The sequence below is a fragment of the Hibiscus syriacus genome, unplaced genomic scaffold, assembly GCF_006381635.1.
Source record: "Hibiscus syriacus cultivar Baekdansim isolate YM2019G1 unplaced genomic scaffold, ASM638163v2 tig00111092_pilon, whole genome shotgun sequence".
NCBI classification, from domain to species: Eukaryota; Viridiplantae; Streptophyta; class Magnoliopsida; order Malvales; family Malvaceae; genus Hibiscus; species Hibiscus syriacus.
This window is the reverse complement of record NW_024062979.1, coordinates 272,787-295,597: the sequence shown is the minus strand read 5'-3', so window position 1 is coordinate 295,597 and position 22,811 is coordinate 272,787. Positions and strand designations below refer to the sequence as shown.

At 35.8% G+C, this 22,811-nt stretch overlaps 3 protein-coding genes across 3 annotated transcripts; 1 reads left to right on the top strand and 2 right to left on the bottom strand.

Moving 5' to 3' along the window:
• Positions 1–109: 109 nt before the first annotated feature.
• Positions 110–3,229, bottom strand: LOC120152543 (pto-interacting protein 1-like). The gene is made up of 8 exons (XM_039164743.1): positions 3,097–3,229; positions 1,944–2,040; positions 1,606–1,868; positions 1,384–1,510; positions 1,036–1,309; positions 719–851; positions 538–624; positions 110–452 (listed from the first exon to the last, which is right to left on the bottom strand). The coding sequence occupies exons 2-8, from the start codon at positions 2,023–2,025 to the stop codon at positions 309–311; spliced, it is 1,110 nt and encodes a 369-aa protein (XP_039020674.1). The 5' UTR covers positions 2,026–2,040; positions 3,097–3,229; the 3' UTR covers positions 110–308.
• LOC120152545 (EEF1A lysine methyltransferase 4-like) lies at positions 3,038–22,223 on the top strand. The gene is made up of 11 exons (XM_039164745.1): positions 3,038–3,042; positions 13,669–13,677; positions 19,770–19,957; positions 20,447–20,560; positions 20,646–20,714; positions 20,797–20,816; positions 20,888–20,940; positions 21,055–21,085; positions 21,228–21,306; positions 21,768–21,907; positions 21,989–22,223. The coding sequence occupies exons 3-11, from the start codon at positions 19,774–19,776 to the stop codon at positions 22,010–22,012; spliced, it is 714 nt and encodes a 237-aa protein (XP_039020676.1). The 5' UTR covers positions 3,038–3,042; positions 13,669–13,677; positions 19,770–19,773; the 3' UTR covers positions 22,013–22,223.
• LOC120152508 (BTB/POZ and MATH domain-containing protein 6-like) lies at positions 11,006–12,567 on the bottom strand. Its single transcript, XM_039164715.1, has 5 exons — positions 12,374–12,567; positions 12,117–12,289; positions 11,733–12,021; positions 11,298–11,464; positions 11,006–11,220 (listed from the first exon to the last, which is right to left on the bottom strand). Exons 1-5 carry the CDS (start codon positions 12,565–12,567, stop codon positions 11,006–11,008), a joined length of 1,038 nt encoding a protein of 345 aa, XP_039020646.1.
• Positions 22,224–22,811: the final 588 nt, after the last annotated feature.

Sequence of the window (22,811 nt, the reverse complement as noted above, 5' to 3'; positions counted from 1 at the left end):
GCTCACGACCATGAAGACGATGGCATCATCATCTTTACGCATGGTTTTAGGTCCAACGATAATGACACCACAGTTTCCAAACTTGTCCAATCTGCAACACTTTCCTCAATTGTCACAATCTTATGCTTTGGAATTAAAGGAAGATCCAATGTAGAAATAGAGACAGACAATACGTTAAACACACTTTTTGGCCTGCACTTCATTACTATGACATTCCCTACAGATTCTGCACAGCACCTATCTACAAAACCAATCATAATGACATTTTTTCGACATCGACCAGTCTCGATACAAAATCTCGTCTTTTATCACAAACGCCGCATTTCACTTTGGGCATGGGAAGTTGTGGGGCGACTTGTGTTCAACAGAGGCTGAAGAGCTTTCACTACGATGCTCATATTAGGTCGAAAATCGGCTTCGAATTGAACGCACAATGCAGCAACAGCGGCCAGCTGTTGTCGGAAAAAAAAAAGACGTCTGTTAAGATCAATGCTTTGAAACGTAGTTCCTTTATCTCTATCAAAATTCAACAATTACCTTTGCAAGTGCTTTGGGAGGGTATTGTCCGTTTAGTCTTCCATCAACGCACTGCTTCACCTTGTCTTCACTTAGTTTCGGGGTTGCCTATAACGCGGTCCGCAAATGAAAATATTCACATGGAGATCAGATGTTATTGTGAAGATACGGTGAATACGAATTTATCGAATAGTAATCGTACCCATGTCACGAGACTCTGCTGTCCGCGTGGCAGCGTATGATCGACTGGTTTACGTCCGGTTAAGAGCTCCAGAAGGATAACGCCAAAGCTGTAGACGTCGCTCTTCGAAGTAAGCGTTCCCGTCATTGCAAATCTACCATTCAAAGTCACAAGTAGGAATTAATCAATGTCGTACTGTCAACTATCATGCGGCTGGTTTATATATTTGGCAAAGGGCAGCTCAAACTGATCGATTACTCGAACTGATCGATTACTCGAACTCAGCAAGATGCAAAATCAGAAACTTAAAAACAGAAGGAGGTGAAGGAACAACTTACTCTGGAGCATGATAACCAAAGGTTCCAAGAACGCGTGTGGAATGGAGACGAGCGGTCGCATCAGGGGCTTGATTCGACAAATCGAAATCAGCAATCTTGGCAACATCATCTTCGAAAAGAAGTAGATTGCAGGACTTAATATCACGGTGGACTACACGAGGACGTGTCTTTTCGTGCAAGTATTCAAGGCCTTTTGCTGCCTCAACTGCAATTTTAACTCTCTGTGTCCATGACAGAACAGGACCTGGCTGTGCTCCTTTCACACCTTTCTTCCCTGTATATGTTCATTAACCGAATAATTGCATTAGTCCACTATGCAACACACACAGACACTCACATATTGCTTACCGTGAAGCACATCATGGAGAGATCCATTAGGAGCATACTCATATGCCAAGAAACGGTGGGATCCATCGAAGCAGTAACCAAGAAGCTCAACAACGTTCTCGTGTTTCAATCTCGATACCATGGAGACCTGTTAGATACGTTATTCGGAATAGCGAAGTCATGCATTCTGCAATACATGTGAGCATCCTTTTATTCGATGAAATTTGTTAAGGAAGGTCCAACCTGCGCTAGAAATTCTTGTTCTGGTTGCTTGCTGGAGTCCAACTTTTTGATGGCAGCAGCCTTCCCACTCTTTAGAACGCCATAGTATACGCTTCCATAAGACCCCTCTCCGATTAACGATTTGTTACCGAAATTATTGGTCATTTCCTTTAGCTCATCGACCGACAAGGCAGGGATGGTAATCGGTTGAATTATAACAGGAGGCTGTGGATCCCTTGTGACAGCTGCTGCCCTTTCTTGATATCCATATCCTCCAACATTGCCTACACACATATATGTTGCTAATTTAAGCATATTTACGCATGAAACTATACAAAGAGACGAGACTGTATAATTACTTGCAGGGTTATTCGCCATGAATGGTCCGGTTTTAGAAGCTTTATGTGTGTCATCTTCTTCACAACAGCAAAAGCAACTCATGTTTCTTTCCTTTTCCTGCTAGTTAGCATATAGACATTAAGAAATGAAATATTGACAGACAGGAAGGATGAAACACATGATCATTTCGAAAATTATTATGTATATATTTAAATACCGACGTCTTCGTCAACTAGCATTGTTATTGATTCTTCAGTTGACACCTAGTCTCGAGTTCAAACTCCGGACAATCCGAAAAAATTACCAATGTCTTCTAGGACTGCAAACGTTTATCTCTCAGACTCAGGCTTTGGGTCTGGTTTGCAACTACATAGCCTATATCCTAACCTATGCATACCTAGTCTGTTCTACCATAGCCTGTATAACATGGTAAAACATCACACAAGTCAAAAATTATCATTAAGATGATCGAACTCTTCCCGGATATTCGGTTTTTCCGTCAAAAAATCGAGACACCCTTAAAGGTTTAACCTATATCCTAACCTATGCATATATAGTCTGTTTCACCACAGCCTGTATAACAATGTAAAACATTACACAAGTCAGAAATTATCATTAAGATGATTGAACTCTTCCCGGATATTCGGTTTTTCCGTCGAAAAATGAGACACCCTTAAAGGTATTGTTCCCCGAGGATTCAAGAAGCACCGAAGGGGCACCTCGATGTTCCTCAGCAGCACCTACTTTGGTCTGGTTTGCAATCCATAGCCTATATCCTAACCTATGCATATATAGTCTGTTTTACCATAGCCTGCATAACATTGTTGATGTAAAACATCACACAAGCCTATCATTTAGATGATCGAACTCTTCCCGGATATTCGATTTTTCAGTCGAAAAATCGAGACGCCCTTAAAGGTTCTGTGCCCCCAGGCTTCAAGAGGCACCGAAGGGGCGCATCGAAGTTCCTCATCGGCACCTAAACACGTTCATACCTCTATATTATCACCATGATATACTCTAACGAACAGAATCAACAAAAAAGACCAGCAAAACAGTTCCTACTTTCAATTCAATCATCCAAACATATAAACAAACCAGCAAATAAACAAAAACCCAGTTCCGAGAAAGAAGAACCAAACACCGCAACAAAACCATAGAAGTAGAACAAACCTTAAAAGTCAGCAACTATGTCAACTCTGTCTGTTTGCAGAGTTTGGTCTCTGTCTGCGACTTAAAAACAAAGTTTTTTTTCCCAGAATGAATTTGTTTATCAAAGCATACGGATGCTTGAAATATACGTTTACCTAAGCATTGATTATTATAACAGTGATGTAAGAAAGATCAAAGAGAGAGAAAAAGGGGATGAAGGAAGGCGGCTGTGGTACAGAACAAATGCAAAACACTTGTAATAAACTAGCAATGTCAAATTCCATGGGGGTGTTGATATGTCCTTTTCAACTTTTATCAATTCTTTGACTTTGAATTTTGGTTTTACTGCAGAACAGTAAAAGGGAAATGGCTTGGTTCTATCCTTCCCGTGAATGGATAGAGCAATGAACTTAAAGATTTAATTCTACCAATGTCATCATTGTCATATAAATATTCGTGGAGCGAACAAGCATGGAATTAAAGAGTTTTGCTTGTTGTTTATTGAGGATGGAATAAATATACTTGGGATGACGTCAAAAGAAAAGAGAAAAGAAGAAATTATTGAAATCAACACTTAAAGTAGAAGAAAGAATTTACATAGGTACAGGCTGTTCCTGTGGCGGAGTTGACTGGAAAAGGATGAATCCCATGTGCCATATGCACCGGTTAGCATCTATACTTTGTGGGGGGGGGGGGGAACAGTTAGCTTCTCATATTAATATGCATGTCATTAAAATGGCAGTATACCAGTAGTTCTTTATCCTCTTCTTTGAATATATATATATATATATATATTAGTATCCACTTACACCATTTTTAGGATTACTAGATCGAGGGAAATAACGGCTAAATAAATTACTTAGATTTAATATCTCTAACTCATAGCAAAACAATCTCTCTTTTTACCTGATCTCAAATCTTAAAACTCAAACCCTAAAACCTACACCCTAACTCTAAACCCATCACCCAAATCGTTAATCCTAAACCTCAAATCTTAAATATATTTCATTTATTTATTTATGTTTTACATTCTTTTAGGATAGTTAGATGAGTGAAAATCAAATAATGAGATTAAATCGTTTTTTTCCCCGTGAATGTCTTCTCATTTCTTACTATTAGTCTCAACATTTTATTTCTCCTTATCCAACGATACTAAAAAGGTGTAAAACTTATTAGTTTTACATAGTTTAAGCGGATCATGCCTATATATATATATATATATACACGGGCACAATCCGCTTACATTTAGTGTAATATTAAAAGCTTTATACCTTTAAGATCAGTGGATTGAGAAAAATTAAAGGTTGATGTTAATGGATCATGTCCCCGTATATATATAGGCAAGATCCTCTTACACAATGTAAAACTCTTTTAGTTTTACACATTTTTAAGACCGTTGAATGAGTGAATACAAATGATTGAGATTAAAAATAGGAAATGTGAAGATATTTACTGGGGGAAAAATTAAGGAGACAATATCAGCCATCTATTTTCACTCATCCAACGGTCCTAAATCTGTGTAAAACTAAATAGTTTTACATTGTGTAAGTGAATCATAACCATATATATTACACCTTTTCATGATCGTTGGATGAGAGGAAATCCAATGCTGAGATTAATAATAGGAAACGAGAAGATATTCACTAGAAAAAAAAAACAATGAATTAATCTCAACTTTCAACTTTCCTTCATTCAACGATCTTAAAAGAATGTAAAACTAAAAAAGTTTTACACAATGTAAGTGAATCATAACTCACACACACATATATATCGTTGGATCCAAGTCCACGTATACGTTGCAACCTTGGATCTTGGACCTTGGTCCATATCGTTGCATGGTACAATGGTAGTAGAGATTTTCATGTGAAGGCAGGCTTCCTTTTCCCTTCCTTTATTAGCTTTTACCTCGTTTAGTTTTTTGTCTGGTATAATAATTTATGATAAAATTATAAATAATAATTTAGATACTACTTTTAATTAAAAATATCTAAATAAATTGCGTAATAAAATTTAAAATTTAATACCTATTATGTAAAGTTTTTTTTAAACAATATCAATTGGATTTCATTAAATAAAACAAAAGAAAGGAATTCGAATTACAAAACACTCAAGCATATAAAGAAAAGTGGAGACAACAGTCACCCAAAAACTCATACAAAAACTAGAATGCTAAACCCAAAGATAAAACATTCATTTGAGAATAACGACCAACATGAAAAGAACTCATTAACCTTCATAAAAACTTATCGTCTTTGTCGAACGAGATGCTTTACGAAGTGATAAAAGAGTGGTGAGCGAATCAAACTATCTGATAGGCTGCCTCGCCACACAATTATGATTATAAAGACAAACAGCCTTTTACTAAAGAGGGGATCTGACAATATTGACCACCGATAGATTAATCAGAAAATAAAATATGGTGAGGACCTTTGAGCACCGAAACGACCGCAAAGGTATGCGAAAAACATACCAAAAGCCATAGGATCATACCACAAGAGCATAGAAAACACTTGTCACACGAGCATAGAAAAACATGTCACAATGACATATATTCTTATTCAAAATTTAAAAAAAAACTCAAGGAAAAAAAAACATAATATGAAAAATAAGAAAACTAAGATTGTTGTCACCGTCGACTAAAAGAAGATGATTATGTAATTTTTAAAAATTCAATATAGTGTACGAAAATAATCATATTTTTGACATAATTCAGTTAGTGTTTATAAACTTTACCTATGAAATTAGTGATACATAAGAAGGAAATTAGTGTTATATATTAGTGTGTAACATATATAAAAGTTATATATATATATATATATATATATATATATATATATTATTTAAATGTATTTTAATTTTGAATAAGATTTATTTTTTATACTAATAATAAATATAAATATTAATTTAATTTTTATGTATATTTAATCAAAAAATTATGTATGTATATAATTTTTGTTTAACTTTATATTTTTATTTTTAAAAATTATATTTAATTATTTTAAGTATTTAATGGATTTAAAAACCTAACCACTTTCTTCCTCCTCTTCTCTTTCCTTTTTTTCTTCTTTACAATTGTGTCAATTTTATTAATTAATTCAACTTTTTCTTCTTTAATTTTGTTTAACTGGTGGCAACACCGGTTTTAATGCTAGTTGCCGCCTGTCGATTATCTTTTTTTTCTTTATTTTTTAGTTTTTTTAATAAGAATAATTATGTCTTTGTGACATGTTCTATGCTTTTATGTCATGTTTATATCTGTCTTTGTGGCTTGTTTATATATGACTTTTGGTAGTTTACGTTTTTTTGCCATTGTTTACGATTTTTTTGCTGTTTTATTTTTTGGATTTGACATCGCCACGACTGATCAAGATGACACTTATTTGTTATTATGATGATCTTCCATGCTTTGGACCCTCGGATTGATTTGAATACGCGTTTTGCGTTTGTGGATAGTTTTCTCACGTCGCTTGACTCTGATTTGCGATTTGTCTGTGGTCTTTCAGCATCTTAATCCCCTTTTGTGGTTCGCTTACCGATGCAGTCAGATTTATTCGTATCTTTATTTTATTCGAGTTTTTGATTATGTTTTTTAACCTTTTCATTCTTTGGTTCTTATGTGATTTAGGTGACTAGTTTTTGTCTTAATGATAATAGAAAAATGTCATAATTATATTTTAAATTTACGGTTATGCTTGTAAATCTTCATTATAATTTTGAATCTTTTCTATTTTTAATAAAACTAACGACTTTCTATAAAAAAAAATATTTAATGGATTTACTTATCAAATAAAAATAATTGTGGTATTTCACTTTACAAAAATTGCAAAATATTTTAAAATTTTCTTTGTTATCTATGGTTGTAGTGTTGATCATGAATTTATCAACTTTAATCAACGCGAAATTGTTAGCTGAAAAATGAAGAAAACAACAAATTTATTATTTTCAGTATAAATTAAACAAAAATAAATAAATATTTGAAATTATAAGTGGAGAAATGTTTTGAAGAAGAAGAAAGTTGAAAGGTGGATGTCGGGATGGATATTTGATTGGAATTCGGCGGATTTTGATTTGATCGGGTCAATTTTTTAATTTAAGTTTAAATTATGTTGATTAAGATTTTTTAGGGTAAAAATTTTGATTTAATTTGACCTGAGATAATATTATAATCACCTTTTATATATTTAGATATAATTATAATAATATATTTTTATATTTTCTTAAATTAAATCTTTATTTTATCTAATAAAAATAAAAGTTATATATATTAGATATTAAGAAGGCTTGAGCCGAAAAGTGAGGATACTAACATTGTACTCTTGTTTTTGGAAATACAACAGTCCCAGTACTAGTCATAGCCTCTTATCTGTAATATAAGCGAAGTAGGAATGTGTACTTCATGATTTACTGAAAAATATATATGAGGTTTTTCCAAAGGTTTCCGTATGATATTTTGTACTACCTAACAAATAGCAGTTTCTGTAACACCCCAAATTTCGGGCTAATAGTTTTAAGTTTACGGGAAAGATAAGTGAACCTCGTGAAATTCACAAGAAAATCGTTGGGCTTAATTGGGTTCGGATTGGGGTCCAATTTGTCATAAAAAATGGATTTTTTATTATGAGACAAAATGTGAAGGACCAAAAGAGCAATTTGTCATCTTCTTCATTTCTCATCTTCTTCATTTCTCATCTTCTTTTCCTCTCCGAGCTTCCATAGTTCAAAGTGTTGGTAAGAGTATCTTTCTATATTACTTTAAGCTTTTAATTAGCCTCAATCACTTCCTACAACTCTTTGTATATTAAGAAATCATTGTATCTTTGTTGGCTAAAGGAAAAGGGGTGAAAAATCAACCAAGTCAAAAAGGAAAGTGCTTGCTAGCTAAAGGAGGTTTATTTCGATATTCAAACATCAAGATAGTGTATTTCTAATCCTTTGGAATATTAAGTTTTCATAAATTTAGAGTTTTTGCTAAGATCCGGTGATGTGAGCATTTTGGGGTTTACTTTTGAATTCTTAAGCAAATCACGTTTTAGGTGTTAATAATGCGTTTTTATGACACCTTATGACCCTAAACAACTTATTAAAGCTTCAGAACAAGTTTAGAAACCAAATCATTGCCTTTAGGATGATTTTTGGGTGATTCCCGAGCCTAAATAAATCATTTTCGGGTTCGAGTATCGATACTCGGATGAACATTATCGATATTGTTTAAATTGGGGCAAAAATTAGGGATTTGGGAAGGGAGTATCAATACTAAGGGTAGTATCGATACTTAGGGTGACAATATTGACACTGAGGCCCCTCTTTTCACAATATAATGCATTTTTTGTATTGATACTCATAGGGGTATCGATACTTGACCCTAGGGTGTTGATACTGCAAGTAGAGTATAGATACTACTCACTTTAGATGGTCAGATTTGACATGTTTAAGGTCCGTAAGATCTAAGAACGATCCGTAATAGTAAGACTTAGTCAGTGAGGGACATAAGTGACCTAACATAGCTAAAAACAGATGTAGCAATATTAAGCATATTATGTCGAAATATCTTCTGTGGAGTACGAATACGGATTGTTAAAGACAAGGAACGTTACAAAGGATATGCCGACGAGCAATACGATTAATAAGTCAGATTCAATAATAGCGAAAAGTGTGAGCTTCGAGAACATCAGTGAACCCAAGAAGTGTAAGTTGTCCCTTTCAATTCATGAGGTACTGAAGGGAAGTACGATAAAAACAACTAGAATGTTGTTACTCAGTAATGTACCCGATTCATGTACTAGGTTAGCTAGTGCTTCAGACGGTGATCAACAAACTCAGTAGTCAATTTTGAATCCTGAAACATATAGAGACGTCCTTTAAGTCAAAGTGACTAAAGCATCCTTAAGTAACGAGGGATCAGAATAGAGCAACTTATTAAATAACAATAGTAACAGACTAATAAGCCTTCTCATAACGTTTTAGGCGAGAGAACAAGCGAGCTAGAAGTTAGTGAGAGGATAATCTCACTTTAGAATGTCCAGCTAAGCTAGAGATATAAGTTTTGATGCACGTAAAATTTCGGTTTTTACCCCCCTAGACTCTTGAGCATTCAAAGTAGGCTAGAGTGTTATTCTGAGATGCACTTGAAATTCAACTGACCACACTACTAGACCTACCTCATGTTTGTTTCACTTATGCATGTATAGTCCCATCAGTTCTGTACATCAGATAGGGTAAGTTAGAGTGCATCAGCGCTTTGCTCAAGAGTGATGCTATCGATTGGTGGGAGACTGTAGATATGTCTCTACAGCCAGAGGTACCTATGTGGGATTAGTTCTTAGATGAGTTCAGAGACAAGTATATCGACGTGGCACGCATAGATGGTTTGAAGATGTAGTTCTATTAGTTGGTTCAGGGAGACCGATCAGTGTACAATTATGAAAGATGAAGAGTCTGAACAACATCGACTGTACACATGAAAGGATACATACAGTATGGGTTACTGTCGACCGAGTTAGCCGTGGTCATTTTCGGATACAAAGTCTTTGAAAACACAGTTTTCTAGTTGTTGTAGGATCAACAAAGGTTAATTTGATGTAGGAAGTGTTATTCCAAACTTGAAGAAGAATCTTATCCTTGGCTTAGAGAGGACAGTTTTGTGATAAATCAACAAGCATCCATTCTCTGCTTGTTGAATGAAAGATGGAGCATCGAGTAATTAAGGTTTTTTAAGTTTCCTAGTAATTGATACCTCTCTAAATTATAAAATTAATTTTTAAATATTTTAATTTTATCTCTAAATTATAACTTTTATTTATATATATAGAGAGAGAGAGAGTTTAGAACGTTTTTTTAATATCGATACAGGATAGTTAGTTTTGATACTTAGTCGAATTGAGACGTTATAAATACTTTATCCTTAAAATAAATTCTTTAAAAGATATTATAAATCTTATCTATATGAGTAAAAAATAAAAAATAAAATAGATATATTTGATTCGATTCAAAATATTATTATTATTTAATTAGATTCGAAATATTATAAAAGATAAAATGATATTCGTAAACTCAATAAGTTAAAATGTAGGGATAGAATCATGTAATGTTTGAGAGAAACGCATACTAAAATGTTAACTTTTTCTTAACATTTTTTGGTTACACATATTCTTCATAATATTTTCGGTTACCTGTTTTATAACATTTTCTATTAACTACATTTTTTTCATAATATTTTCGGTTTAACTAAAAATATTAAAAATTAATATTTTCAGTTACCTGTTCGATATGGATGTTGTTGTGCCGAAAAGCGACTATTAAAGAGCCGCGCTTCGGCTCAACGACACCCAAAGTGATTGTTTATCACCTTTTGACTGCCTGTCATGTGTTTGTTTATATCTCCAGGTGATGATTGAAAGATATTCAAGGACAGACCTCCCAGATATAGAGAAGAATAAGTATTTTATTCTTCTTTTCTTGTCATTTCTTTGTTAATAGAGTTTTAACACCAAGATTGGTGAATATTTTAATTGGTTTCTTGCAACCATCCTGTTTTCTTGACTCTCAAGTTTCCTGGTTCCTCGAGACATGTCGGTCGGTCAGTTCATTCACATTCTAACTAGGAGGCTGCAGTTGAGTCCCGGAAAAGCTCTCTTTGTGTTTGTGAATAACGCATTGCCTCAAACAGGTAAAAGAACATATGTATTCATGGGGTCTGTCTATAATTCTTTCAAAGATGAAGATGGGTTTCTCTACATGTGTTACAGCACTGAGAAAACTTTTGGCTAAAACTCTCATCTCTATCTTCGAACTCCAATGCAAACATTACCAAATATGTATATGTATATGTATATGTATATGCATATGCATATGCATTTTGAGGATTATTTCCTCCTGTATGCATCAGATAGAGTGCTGGATGCAAATACTTGAAGGAAAATGAAGACGAAATTCATTTGCATCTCGATTCTCTTACTAGACGATTAGTCTCAACAATTTGACTTCGAGTGTCGAACATTGTATTGGCAACCGCGTGGACAGTCACCTCTGCTTCCACCATGCACATATCATTCACTAGGCACCCACTGGTCGTATGATGGAAATAAGCCAAAGAAACAAAATTTCCCCATCCACTTTCTTGGCTTGATTCACTAAACCAGTGTCTAACTGCAAATGAAAATCAATATTTTAAGCTTCATACACATACATTCATACATACATATGCATAATTTAGGGTTTTAAACCTTTTCCAGCAATGTGTCTACTCTGTTGTTGGTCTTTAATACGCAAAGTGAACTCTGCAAATATTTTAGAACCATCCTTAAGTTTGTCCGAGTCTACCAAAGACGAATATATTGAGATTTTAGTGCCTGATTTATGCCTTCTTCCTTTGGGAAAAATCTGTATTGTCCTGTATCATGAAGGTGAAGAAAAAGCCCCTTGAAATATTGCTTAAAATCCGTCACGACCCATCGACTGGAACGGTACTACCGCTTCCCCTAGGTTGCATCGCACAATCTGGTGTCTTAGGGCTTGAGACACATGGGATGCCTGAGAAGAATACCAGCTTGTTCTCGGGATGTCGGCGAAATGCAACCTAAGGAAGTGATAGTATCTTACAGGTCGTCATGAGAAAATCTCGAAGAATACCGGATAGGAGTAGGAAATAAATGGTGTACCATTTATGATTGGCAGCAAAAAATTGTAGAGATTCATGGTATTCAGAATCCAAGTTGGAAAAGGTTTCAATCTTCCACACATGCTTGGAACTTACGGCATCAATCATTGATAAGCATTCACCTTTCCCTGAGCACATTTCCTTGGTAACAAACACTTCAACTCCAAACACACAACTGTCATCCAGTAGGTATCCATTGCCAGCATCATTAAAAGTTCTAATCGGAATCAACTGATCGAAGCCCCATTGATGCTTCGATCTATGGAATCGCCAGTCTTTTCCCGTCGCATCTAGGCATCAAAAAAGCAGGAAGGTTCAAACATCATTTTTGAAGCATCTCATCTCATATCTGTATGCAGCTAATGCTTTGAAACTGTAAAAATACCATGAACAGTCAAGTAGTTGTCCTTGGTCTGATCGAGCAAGAAAAACCGGAAAACCGCATGGACTTCCAAATCTAAATCGATTCGAGAAGCAACATCTGCAGAAACCAAGTAGAGAGAAAGGTGTTCTTTCACATTTCTGCTCTTGTTTCCATGTGGGTACAGCACCAGTTTCCTGTGGCAGTACACAAAGCAGAAATGCTGTTCAAGCTCTGATGAACATATGTTATTAACTTATATAGAAGAAAATAACAGGTACCATTTGTATCCACCGGCGTCGAACTCTCCGGATTCGTATTTGTCGATGCCGGTCTTTCTGAGAAAAGAAAACGACATTATCTTTAGTATGTAATGCCTGGGTGCTGCTTCTGATATAGATCTTGCAACTTGATCTGCAATGAGAATAGCTAGTGAATATAAACTGAAATCATTGAAAAACACTAAACCAGGCATTGCAGCTGCATGGTATGTTACTCAAACTCGAGTGCAGGTATCAGACACAGATACTTCATGGTCCAAACAACATCGATTGTACGCATGAAAGGATATGTACCGTCTGGGTTACCGTCGACCGAGTTAGCCGTGGTCATTTTGGATATATACAAAGTCTTTGAAAACACAGCTTTCTGGTTGTTGTAGGACCAACCAAGGTTAATTTGCTGTGTGTGCATGCGTGTGTCTATATATATATATATATATATATATATATATAATGCATGGGGGAGAAGAAAGTGTGATTCCAAACGTGAGGCAGAATCTTATACTTGGCTTAGAGGATCGTTTTGTAATAAATCAACAAGCATCCATTCTCTGCTTGTTGAACGAAAGATTGAGCATCAAGTAAATAAGGTATAGGCTTAAAAACTTAAAATGCAGGGTAGAATCATGTCATGCTTGGAAAGGTCTCTGGCCCCTTTCAAAAATTTGGTTAAATAACACTTTAAATCCCTATTACTTTAGTAATAATATTGATTAAACTAAGTTTTGCCTTCACAATGGCTATAGGCTATGAAGACAGCAAAGAGCTTTTCACAGTGGGAAGAATTTATTCCCAATGGCTAAACAGATGTACAACTAAAGGCGGCTAGTCGTTGGAGGGAAGACACGGCTCGTGGAGTGATTGCGACTCTTCTGTTTTGGTATTTTTAGTTTTGGGTTTCAGAGAAAGAACAAACACTAGACACAATTCATTGTTTTCGGTGATGATCTAGAAATATTTTTTCGGATGGGTTCACTTATGTTGATAATATAAAATAATAAAATTTCAAGGTATGCACCGACTATAAAATAAGTAAATAATCGAAAAAAACTCAAATTTTAAGGTAGACACGAAAAATTTCAAGATGTACACCATTAATAAAATAATTAACTAATCGGATAAAATTTAAATTTCAGGGTGAATACGTACCCAATGAGTAAGCTTTGGCCCGCCATTGGTTTTTTATTTTTATTTTTTGGTTCTTAAACATGTTTACAATACCTTCATTGAAGCTCCTTGTGGACTTTCATCAGTTTCATGCCCATCTATTAATTAGCAGACTCCTTTGGTCGCAGGATTCATAGGTTTATGTAGGGATGACAATTTCATCCGAATCCGACGAGTTTCAATATGATTCAATTATATATGGTTAGATTTTTTTAAAAAAAGTTGGTTTTGGGTTCGATTTTTTAAGAGACGAGGTTAGCTCGGGACGGTCGGGTGGAAGATGAAAAAACTCCGACCCGACCCGAGGATAATAATATAATTTTTTAAAAATATTTTTTTAATTAAATCTTTATTTTTTATCTGATCGGATCGGATTAGATTAATACTTTAAAAGGTCGGAGTCGGGTGGAGAATATATATTTTTCGGGTCGGGTAGATGTTATAAAATTTTCAAATCAGATCGAGTTCGAGTGAAAATGCATATTTTCGGATCAGGTCGAGTTGACCAATAACCCGACCCTAACCTGACCAATTACCCTCCATAGGTTTGGGTTTTGGTATAGGATTTTAAATATGAATTTGAAATAAAAATTCTTAAAAATTGATTTTTTTAAATTAAAATTTATTTTATTAAATATAAATCTTATGTGGTTGAGTTTTAATATTAAAATAAATCATGTTTTAACATTGTTATAAAAATAATGATCGATTAAAAACCCAATGCATAAAGTTTAGTTATTAAATTAGAAAATTTTAAAGTACGAGTGAAATAGAAGAGATAGTAAAATTCAGTAAATAAATTTGTAATTTATCTTAAAAAGTATAATATTTTCAGTTGAGTGTGATATAATACAACAACAACAACAACAACAAAACCCTATTCCCATATACAATGGGATAAGGGGGAGGTAGGGTAGTAGGCTGCCCCAACGCAAGGTTGAAAGCAACTTCTGTGGAAGACCTCCGGCAATCAGAAAATTAAAAATAAAGATAGAATGCAATACATGTATAGTTAAATAAATACATAGTTGAACAATGTTAATAATGCAGTCTTCAATATGCGCGACTGTAAATGAGAAGTAATCCCTACATAAAAATCTCTGCAATAGATAGAAACATAAGACCCGACAAAATTTAAAAAGAGGAAACATGAAGAGAATGATACACAGAAGTTAACGATAGCAAGCTACGAGAAGGAATAAATAAAATGGGTTAAAACCTAAACAAAGGCAGTACTACTCCGCTACCCTAGTTCTAAGCCTCCATAATTTCCATTGACAGAAACGTATAAAAAGTAGAAGTCATATAAATTACTACAAAGACATTAAAAGAAGACAGAGATAATACACCATACGGATGTGACCCTCACTACTCGGCTACCCTGGTCTTAAGTCTCCATAATTTCCTATCAGAGGTCATGTCCTCGGTAAGGGCTAAGTCCTTCAAATCAGATCTCAAGCAGTCTTCCCACTTCCGCCTTGGTCGTCTTCTCCTTCTGGCACCGTCGACTGTAATCGACTCTACCATCTTGATTGTATCTGACGGTTATCGCCTAAAAACATGTCCAAACCACCGTAGTCTTCCCTCCCTTAATTTTTCGGATACATGCACCACCCCAAGGACATCCTAATAGCAGAGTTTGGTGTCATGTCCCACAGAGTCCTACCACATGCCCATCGAAACATTCTCATTTCTGCGGCCTCTATCCTCCTTACGTGATCCTTCTTGAATGCCCAACATTCTGATCCATACAGTAGCGCTGGTCTTATTTCTATTTTATAAAATTTTCCCTTAAGTTTTAGAGGCATCTTCTTGTCACACAAAACTCCAGTAGCAGCCCTCCACTTTAGTCATCCCGCCTTAATACGGTGTGTAACGTCGTCATCCACACCCCCATCTTTATGTATCATAGACCCTAGGTACTTGAAACAATCATTTGATGGGAGAACGTGTCCTTCTATGCATACTTTTACATCTTCATCGTTTTGGTTCCCACTGAAGTTTGAACATAAATACTTTGTCTTTTCAATATTGATCCTTAGACATTTTTCTTCCAAAGTAGTCTTCAAGGTAGCCAGTCTACTATTCAGCTCAGTTTTTGCTTCAGCAACTAGGACAATGTCGTCAGCGAAAAGCATACACCATGGAACCCCGTCTGGTGTCGCACAAAAGATATCATCCATAATCAAGGCGACGATGTAAGGGCTAAGAGCCGACCTCTGGTGGAGTCTGATTTCCACCGAAAAAGCCTCGGTGTCGCCAACTGTAGTCCTGACGAATGTAGTAGATCCACAGTACATATCACGAATCGCCTGGATATAAGCAGTTGGGATCCGTCTCGATTCCAAGGTCTTCTAGATCGTATCGCGGGGAACTCTATCATACGCCTTCTCAAGGTCAATGAACGTTATGTGAAGATCTCTATTTTTCCCTATATTTCTCCATAAGCCGTCGGAGTAGATGAATTGCCTCCGTAGTAGACCTGCCTGGCATAAATCCAAATTGGTTTTTCGAAACCCTAGTAACCTGTCTCAACCTAGCCTCTATCACCCTTTCCCATAGCTTCATGGTATGGATGAGTAGTTTAATACCTCTGTAGTTGCCACAACGTTAGAGATCTCCTTTATTCTTATAGATTGGTATCACCGTAGACTCTCTCGACTCCTCTAGCATCTTGGCAGTCTCTAAAATAATATTAAAGATGTTGGTCAACCACTTAACACCTTCTTCTCCTAGGGCCAACCACACAGTGATAGGAATTTGATATGGACCGACAACTTTGTCCCTCCCCATTTTTCTAAGAACCATTTTGACTTCTTCAAACCCAATCCTACTTGTAGGGCAGTCATTGGTCGTAGTATGATGGTCGGCTGACCTATCAACAGTACTATCTCTATTGGGAGAGGCACCGTCATTAAATAAGCCAATGAAGTAACTACCCCAAACCCTCTTAATATCATGATTTTTCACTAAAAGAACAGCATTGTTGTCCTTAATAAACCTAATGCTACCTAGATCCTTTTCCTATTTTCCCTGGATTTTGCTAGCCTGAAAATGTCGTTTTGTCCTTCCTTGGTGTCTAATCTCTTCTACATTTCCTCGTATGCCTTATCATTTGCTTTAGCCACCGTTTTCTTGGCTTCCCGCTTTGCCTCCTTGTATCTTTGTTTAGCTCTCGATCTTTCTTCGTCATCATTGCATTGTAGATACTTCTTGAAGCAAGTTTGCTTTGTCTTCACCTTAGTTTGGACTTCGTCGTTCCACTACCACGATTCCTTATGCTCCTTGACCTTCCATGTCGATAACCCAAGGGTATTTTTTCCCACCTCTCTGACGAAATTTGCCATATTTTTCCATAAAATATTTGCATTATTTGAGTTCGTAGTTCCAAAACATGTATTAGACAAAACCTTACTCCTGAAGTCATCAACTGTCCCTCCATGTAAGTTCTTCCAAAGTATCCTAGGTTTACCAAGTGTAACCCTCCTATGAGTGCTCCGCCCGTGGCGTACGCGGAATACCAAAACCAACAATCTGTGTTGTGATGCACATTTCAGGGAACACCTTACAGTCAATGCAAGCCCATCGATCCCGATTTCGAACCAGGATATAGTCGATTTGGGTACAATGTCCCCCACTATGGAACATACTCAAGTTCACATCTCTCTTGTTAAAGGAGTTAGTGACCACCATATCGTGTGCAATAGCAAATTCAAGCAACGTACGCCCCTCCTCGTTCCTACTACCAAAATCGAAACCCCCATGAACACCGTCATACCCGTCGGTTGCGCTACCTATATGGCCATTGAAGTCTCCCCCTATGAAAACTCTTTGGTCCTCCGGAATACTCCTAAGTACATCATCTAACTGATCCCAGAAGCAACGTTTCTCTCCCTCCCCTAGGCCAACGTGTGGGGCGTACACTGATAGGACATTCATCACTTCTGCTTCTATAATAACCTTAAGCATCATGATCCTATCTTGGTATCTACAAACTTCTACTACATTCTCCTTGAGCCTAGAGGATACAAAGATACCCACCCCATTTCTAGCGTTATCTACGCCTGAATACCATAACTTGTACCCATTACACTCTCTGGCGCGATCACCTTTCCACCTAGTCTCCTGAATACATGCAAAATCTATTTTCCTATTACTAAGTACGTCGGTCAGCTCCAGCAACCTAGCATTTAATGTGCCCAGCATTTAATGTGCCTACATTCAACGAACAAACTCTAAGTCTAGTCTCCTTGAGATCACTCTGTCGAGCCCTCCCCCTGTACGCCCTATGGGGTCTAAAAGAAGGACATGACCTCAGGTAATCATCTATAGCCGAAGCTATGAGGAACTATGAGAAAGGAATCCAAAGAAGACAGAAGATGCACCAATAAAACGCTAGATAATTAAGGGGTACTAAGAAACATAATTGGTTACTTAATAGGATTTTAAGACTAATTAACACTATCTTACTTACTTAAGGCCACAGCTAGAAGACAATCGAAAACTAACAAAGAAAAAACACAAGAAAAATCCTTGATCTAAACCAGATCTACAGACAAAAGGAAAAAAAATAACAAAGTGAGCTAAGAGTAATAAACAAGAAGAAAGAAAACTAAAGAAAACAATTAATAATACTTAGCTGGATTACAGTCAACTAAAATGGAAAGCAAATCTACCCACAAATATCAAACTTCTTTTAATGATTCAGCATATCTACATATATAATTCCCCAAACTAAATTCCCAGCGTATGATTCCCAGAAAAACAACATAAAAATTTTCAGAATTCAAAGTCTTCACGAAGAACACTAGATTCCAACAGTAAACAATTTGTTAAAGAAAAACACTTTTTTTAGCAAAATCAAACAGCAGCGATGAAGGATTTGTGATACTGAAACCAACAGACTTCAAATTCCCAAACTGGGACAATTATTTCCCCCAATAATTATGAAAGAAACACAAACCAGTGCAATAATTAACATAAGCAAAAGGGAAAAAATATTTCAGATACAGAAACATACAACAGAGATGATTTTGAATTACCCTATCAAATTCTAGCAGAAGAAAAATAATAAATGGATAAAATATGAAAATAACCCAGAAATCTAGAATGAGAAGCTATAAAAAAAATAACACTGATAAACGGTGAGCTCAAGGAGGGAATATTCAATCACGCAACAAGAAAGAGAGACTTGAGCCAGTTTTTCTCCAAAAGATAACCCTCCCAAACTACAAAGTACTGAAGAAGCTTGAGTGTGATCTAATGTTAACTTTTTTTAATATTTTTCGTTAAACACATTCATCATAACATCTTTTATTACATTCATCATTATATTTTAATATTTTTAATTGATAATTGAAAATGTTAAAAAGATTAATATCTTAGATTACACTTAATTAAAAAATAATGAGTTTTATAATATTTTTTTATTATACCCATTCCTCATTGTTCTTAATTAGGGAAGATCGAAATACTCAAATTCGACGGATTTTGACTTGACTTTATAGGGTGTTTTTAAATTTCGAGGCTCAAGGTAGGGCGGAACGAGTTATATGGTATAAAATTTTAGAACTGGTTGGGGTCGGGTTTTAAGTAAAAAATCACTGACCAACAGACCAGATATATATATATATATAATACTTTAAAAATTTTATTTTTATATTATTAAAATATATTAATTTCATAATTTAAAATATAATAAATAATTATAAATATATTATTTTAGTTATTTTATAAATTAATATATTCAGATCGATCGGGATCACATATTTAGTCAAAAATTCGGAGTGAAAAAAAAAATGTAAAATTTTTCGGATTTTAAGTATATATTTTTGAATTGAGATCAAAGAGATCAAAAATCCGCCCTGTCCCGTGCCGATCCTAATCTTAACTTATGCTATGAATATGAGTTTGTAACATATGTTGGTATACCGAATAAAGTTCCAAATCACGTGGATCAAAATAAGTACACGTGTTTCTTCCTTACTGTTTGGACAAAGTACACGTGTTGGATAGACACACTGTAGCAGATGTTGATGATGATATGATGATGATGATGATGATAAACATGGCCCAATCCCAAGCGAGGCACGACGATGTTCCTGCGACAAACCCAAATCTCTCCTCTCCTGACAACATTTCTTGCAATAGCTTCCCACTCTCTCTCAACACCAAATCCCATTACGGAAGAAGAAAACTCAAGATCTGATCATAATTTGTCGCAGAAAAGCAGGATGACGATGGGGACGCCGCCATCATCTCAAGCCTACGGTGAGCCATGGTACTGGGACAACCGCTACGCCACTGAATCCGCTCCCTTTGATTGGTACCAAAAGTACCCTTCCTTAGCTGCCCTTATCCGCCTTTATGTCCCCCACCGCCACCATCGTGTTCTCGTCGTCGGATGCGGCAACTCAGGTACCGACCCAGAGGGTTGACGAGGCAATAGTTCTTGAAAATTTAAATTCTCCTCTATTTTTTTATATTAAAATAGAATCCCGCGTGAATCTAGACATACCCTTTCTGTGATCTCTCATTTTTATGCAACAAATCTCCATGTTTTCTGCATTTTTAGGGAAGAGATGATGAATGATGTTGTTAGCGTCGATGTATTTTCTGTTGATAATATGTTTTTAGCTCTAGCATAAAATCTTGAATCCGTCCCTCAATCTAGTCATACGCTTTCTCTGATCTCTCGTTTTTATGTAACAAATCTCCACTTTTTCTGCAGTTTTTTAGTGAAGATATGGTGAACGATGGGTGGGGGATGTTGTCGATGCCGATATATTTTCTATTGACAATACGTTTCTAGTACTAGCATAAAATTCTAAGTTCGTCCCTGAATATAGCCATACCCTTTCTCAGATCTCTCGTTTTTTAGGTAACAAATCTCCACTTTTTCTGCAGTTTTTAGTGAAGAGATGGTGAATGATGGGTACGAGGATGTTGTCAATGTCGATATATCCTCCGTCGTCATCGATGCTATGCAGGCCAAGTACTCCAACAGGCAGCAACTGAAATGTATGTTAATATTTTCAGTTATTCAACATTTTTCTTACAGAAAGATATGTTTTTTACGTGTTCTGGTCATGTTTTCTTGTTGCAGATATTAAATTGGATGTACGAGATATGAGTCCTTTTCAATCTGGTTCCTTCGATGCTGTTATCGATAAAGGTGTTGATTTTGTTTTCATTTCTGTTAGTTCAATGATTGATGGCTTCTAGACTGATTCTCATTTCGAATCTGTGATTTCCAGGGACTCTTGATTCTATCATGGTGAGTTTTATCGTGTTTGTTTTGATCCGATTTTGATTTTAATAAGTTGATGGGGAAGTTTTCTGGTGCAGTGTGGGAGTAATTCAAGGCAGAATGCGGCGCAAATGCTTGACGAAGTCTGGAGGTATGTAATCATCTTTGCAAAAGTTACTAGACTTGTATACATTGCAATTTTTCCTTTTATGGGTTTTCTTGATCTGTTCACCATATATTGAGGCAGTTGATAACAAAACTATAGGGTCCTCAAGGATAAAGGAGTCTATATTCTGGTAAATTTACTCGCCTTTTATTCCGTTTTGCATTAAATATATCGTGTGGGAATGGATTTCGAGTGTATGCATTGCCTGCATTCGGATTTCTATCTGTGTGTTTGATTTTCTGGTTACCTGACTGTTCTTGCAAGTGCTGCAGATTACATACGGCGCTCCGGTGTATCGTCTCGGATTGCTGAGAGAGTCAGGCGGTTGGAGCATAAAACTTCATGTGATAGGTTGATTGAATTCCCCTGTCTGGTTATTATGCTGTTGATGCCGTACCGTTTCTCGCTTTGTTTTGATTTCAAATTCTTTGTGTGTTTGTTGTAGTTCTGGTGACCGCCGAAGCCAAGAATTTATAATGCTTTCTAACAATCTGTTATATACTATATAGAGCATGTAAAGTAATTACCTTATATAAATATATGGCGGCCTGTAATATTCAATCGGTTTCTCAATGGTAGGGGACCGTCTCCCATCCCGTAATATTCACCTCTTTTCCCAAGGTTTGAACCCGAGACCTCAAATCGAAAATCTCTGGTGCAGATTGCCGTTCATACGCCGAAATCAGTCCGGAATTAGACTAGGATCTATGAGACTTAACTAGATCCTTGGAGCCTATAAAATGAGTTTCATCCACCATATATAGCAGCCTGGCATGTATGATGTGCTTTTAATGTATGTCTTTTTCATGCAGCGAAATTGGCACAGGAAGGAACTTCTGACCAGCAAGCGAGGGAATTGACAAACCCGGTTCCGTTGGACGAGAGTGGTAGCTCGGTGGAAGATGTACTCGGAAAGAACCCCGATGTCCATTACATCTATGTTTGTACCAAGGTGAGAAAATCTCCTACTCGAAATCTCCAGTGTGGCTAAAATTCGGAACCGGTTTGGCTGATAAAGTCCTGATTTCGAAAGGAACCCAGGACCGCTAGAGAATGAAGCAGACGGCGGTCGAAGAATACGAGGGAGGACGAGGAGGTTGAACCGTTTGTGCCATTCTTTTCTGCTGTACCTGATTGTAGCAGGCTTTAGTTTATGTGTGATGATACCCTGAGCTATCCAAATTTAATCTTTGCCCGTAACATGTTCGGAGCATATGTAATAACTGAACCACTTAACAGCTGCTTTTGTTTTTAGTTTATCTTATTATTCCTGCGTTGTTGATCCTGCATGTATCATTTACTTGTAATGAACCCTCAAATTAAGCTTCCTAGAAGTCCCCACACTAATCACTTCATCAATGAAAAAGAGAGGGATTTATATTTTTTTATTTTTATTTTTTGGCTTAAGGATCATCTTTGTCTCTGTAATAAACCCAATTTATCATTTTTACTCGTATCGTATTTTCGCATTAATTTAGGCCTAAAGTTAGTGTTTAAGGTTTATAATTTAGGGTTTTAAGTTAATGGTAGAGTATAGAATAATGTAATTGAATAACTTCAAATGTTAAATTGATGAGAAAATATAATTGAGCCGAAAGTGATAAATCGGGTCTATTATAGGGGTAAAAGGGTAAATTTTTACCTACTTTTTATTATTACATGTGTGTGGGGATGGAAATTTGTAAATTTAATCATTAATTTTTTTCATTTTTATTTTTGGGTGTGCAAGAGTTTGTTTATTGAGCTTTGAGAGGAAATTAATCGCTTTGCGAGTATAGAATATATACATTCGTGTATAAGAGTTCATTCTCAAATGATGAAAAATATTTGAATATATATTATTTTATATTTATTTA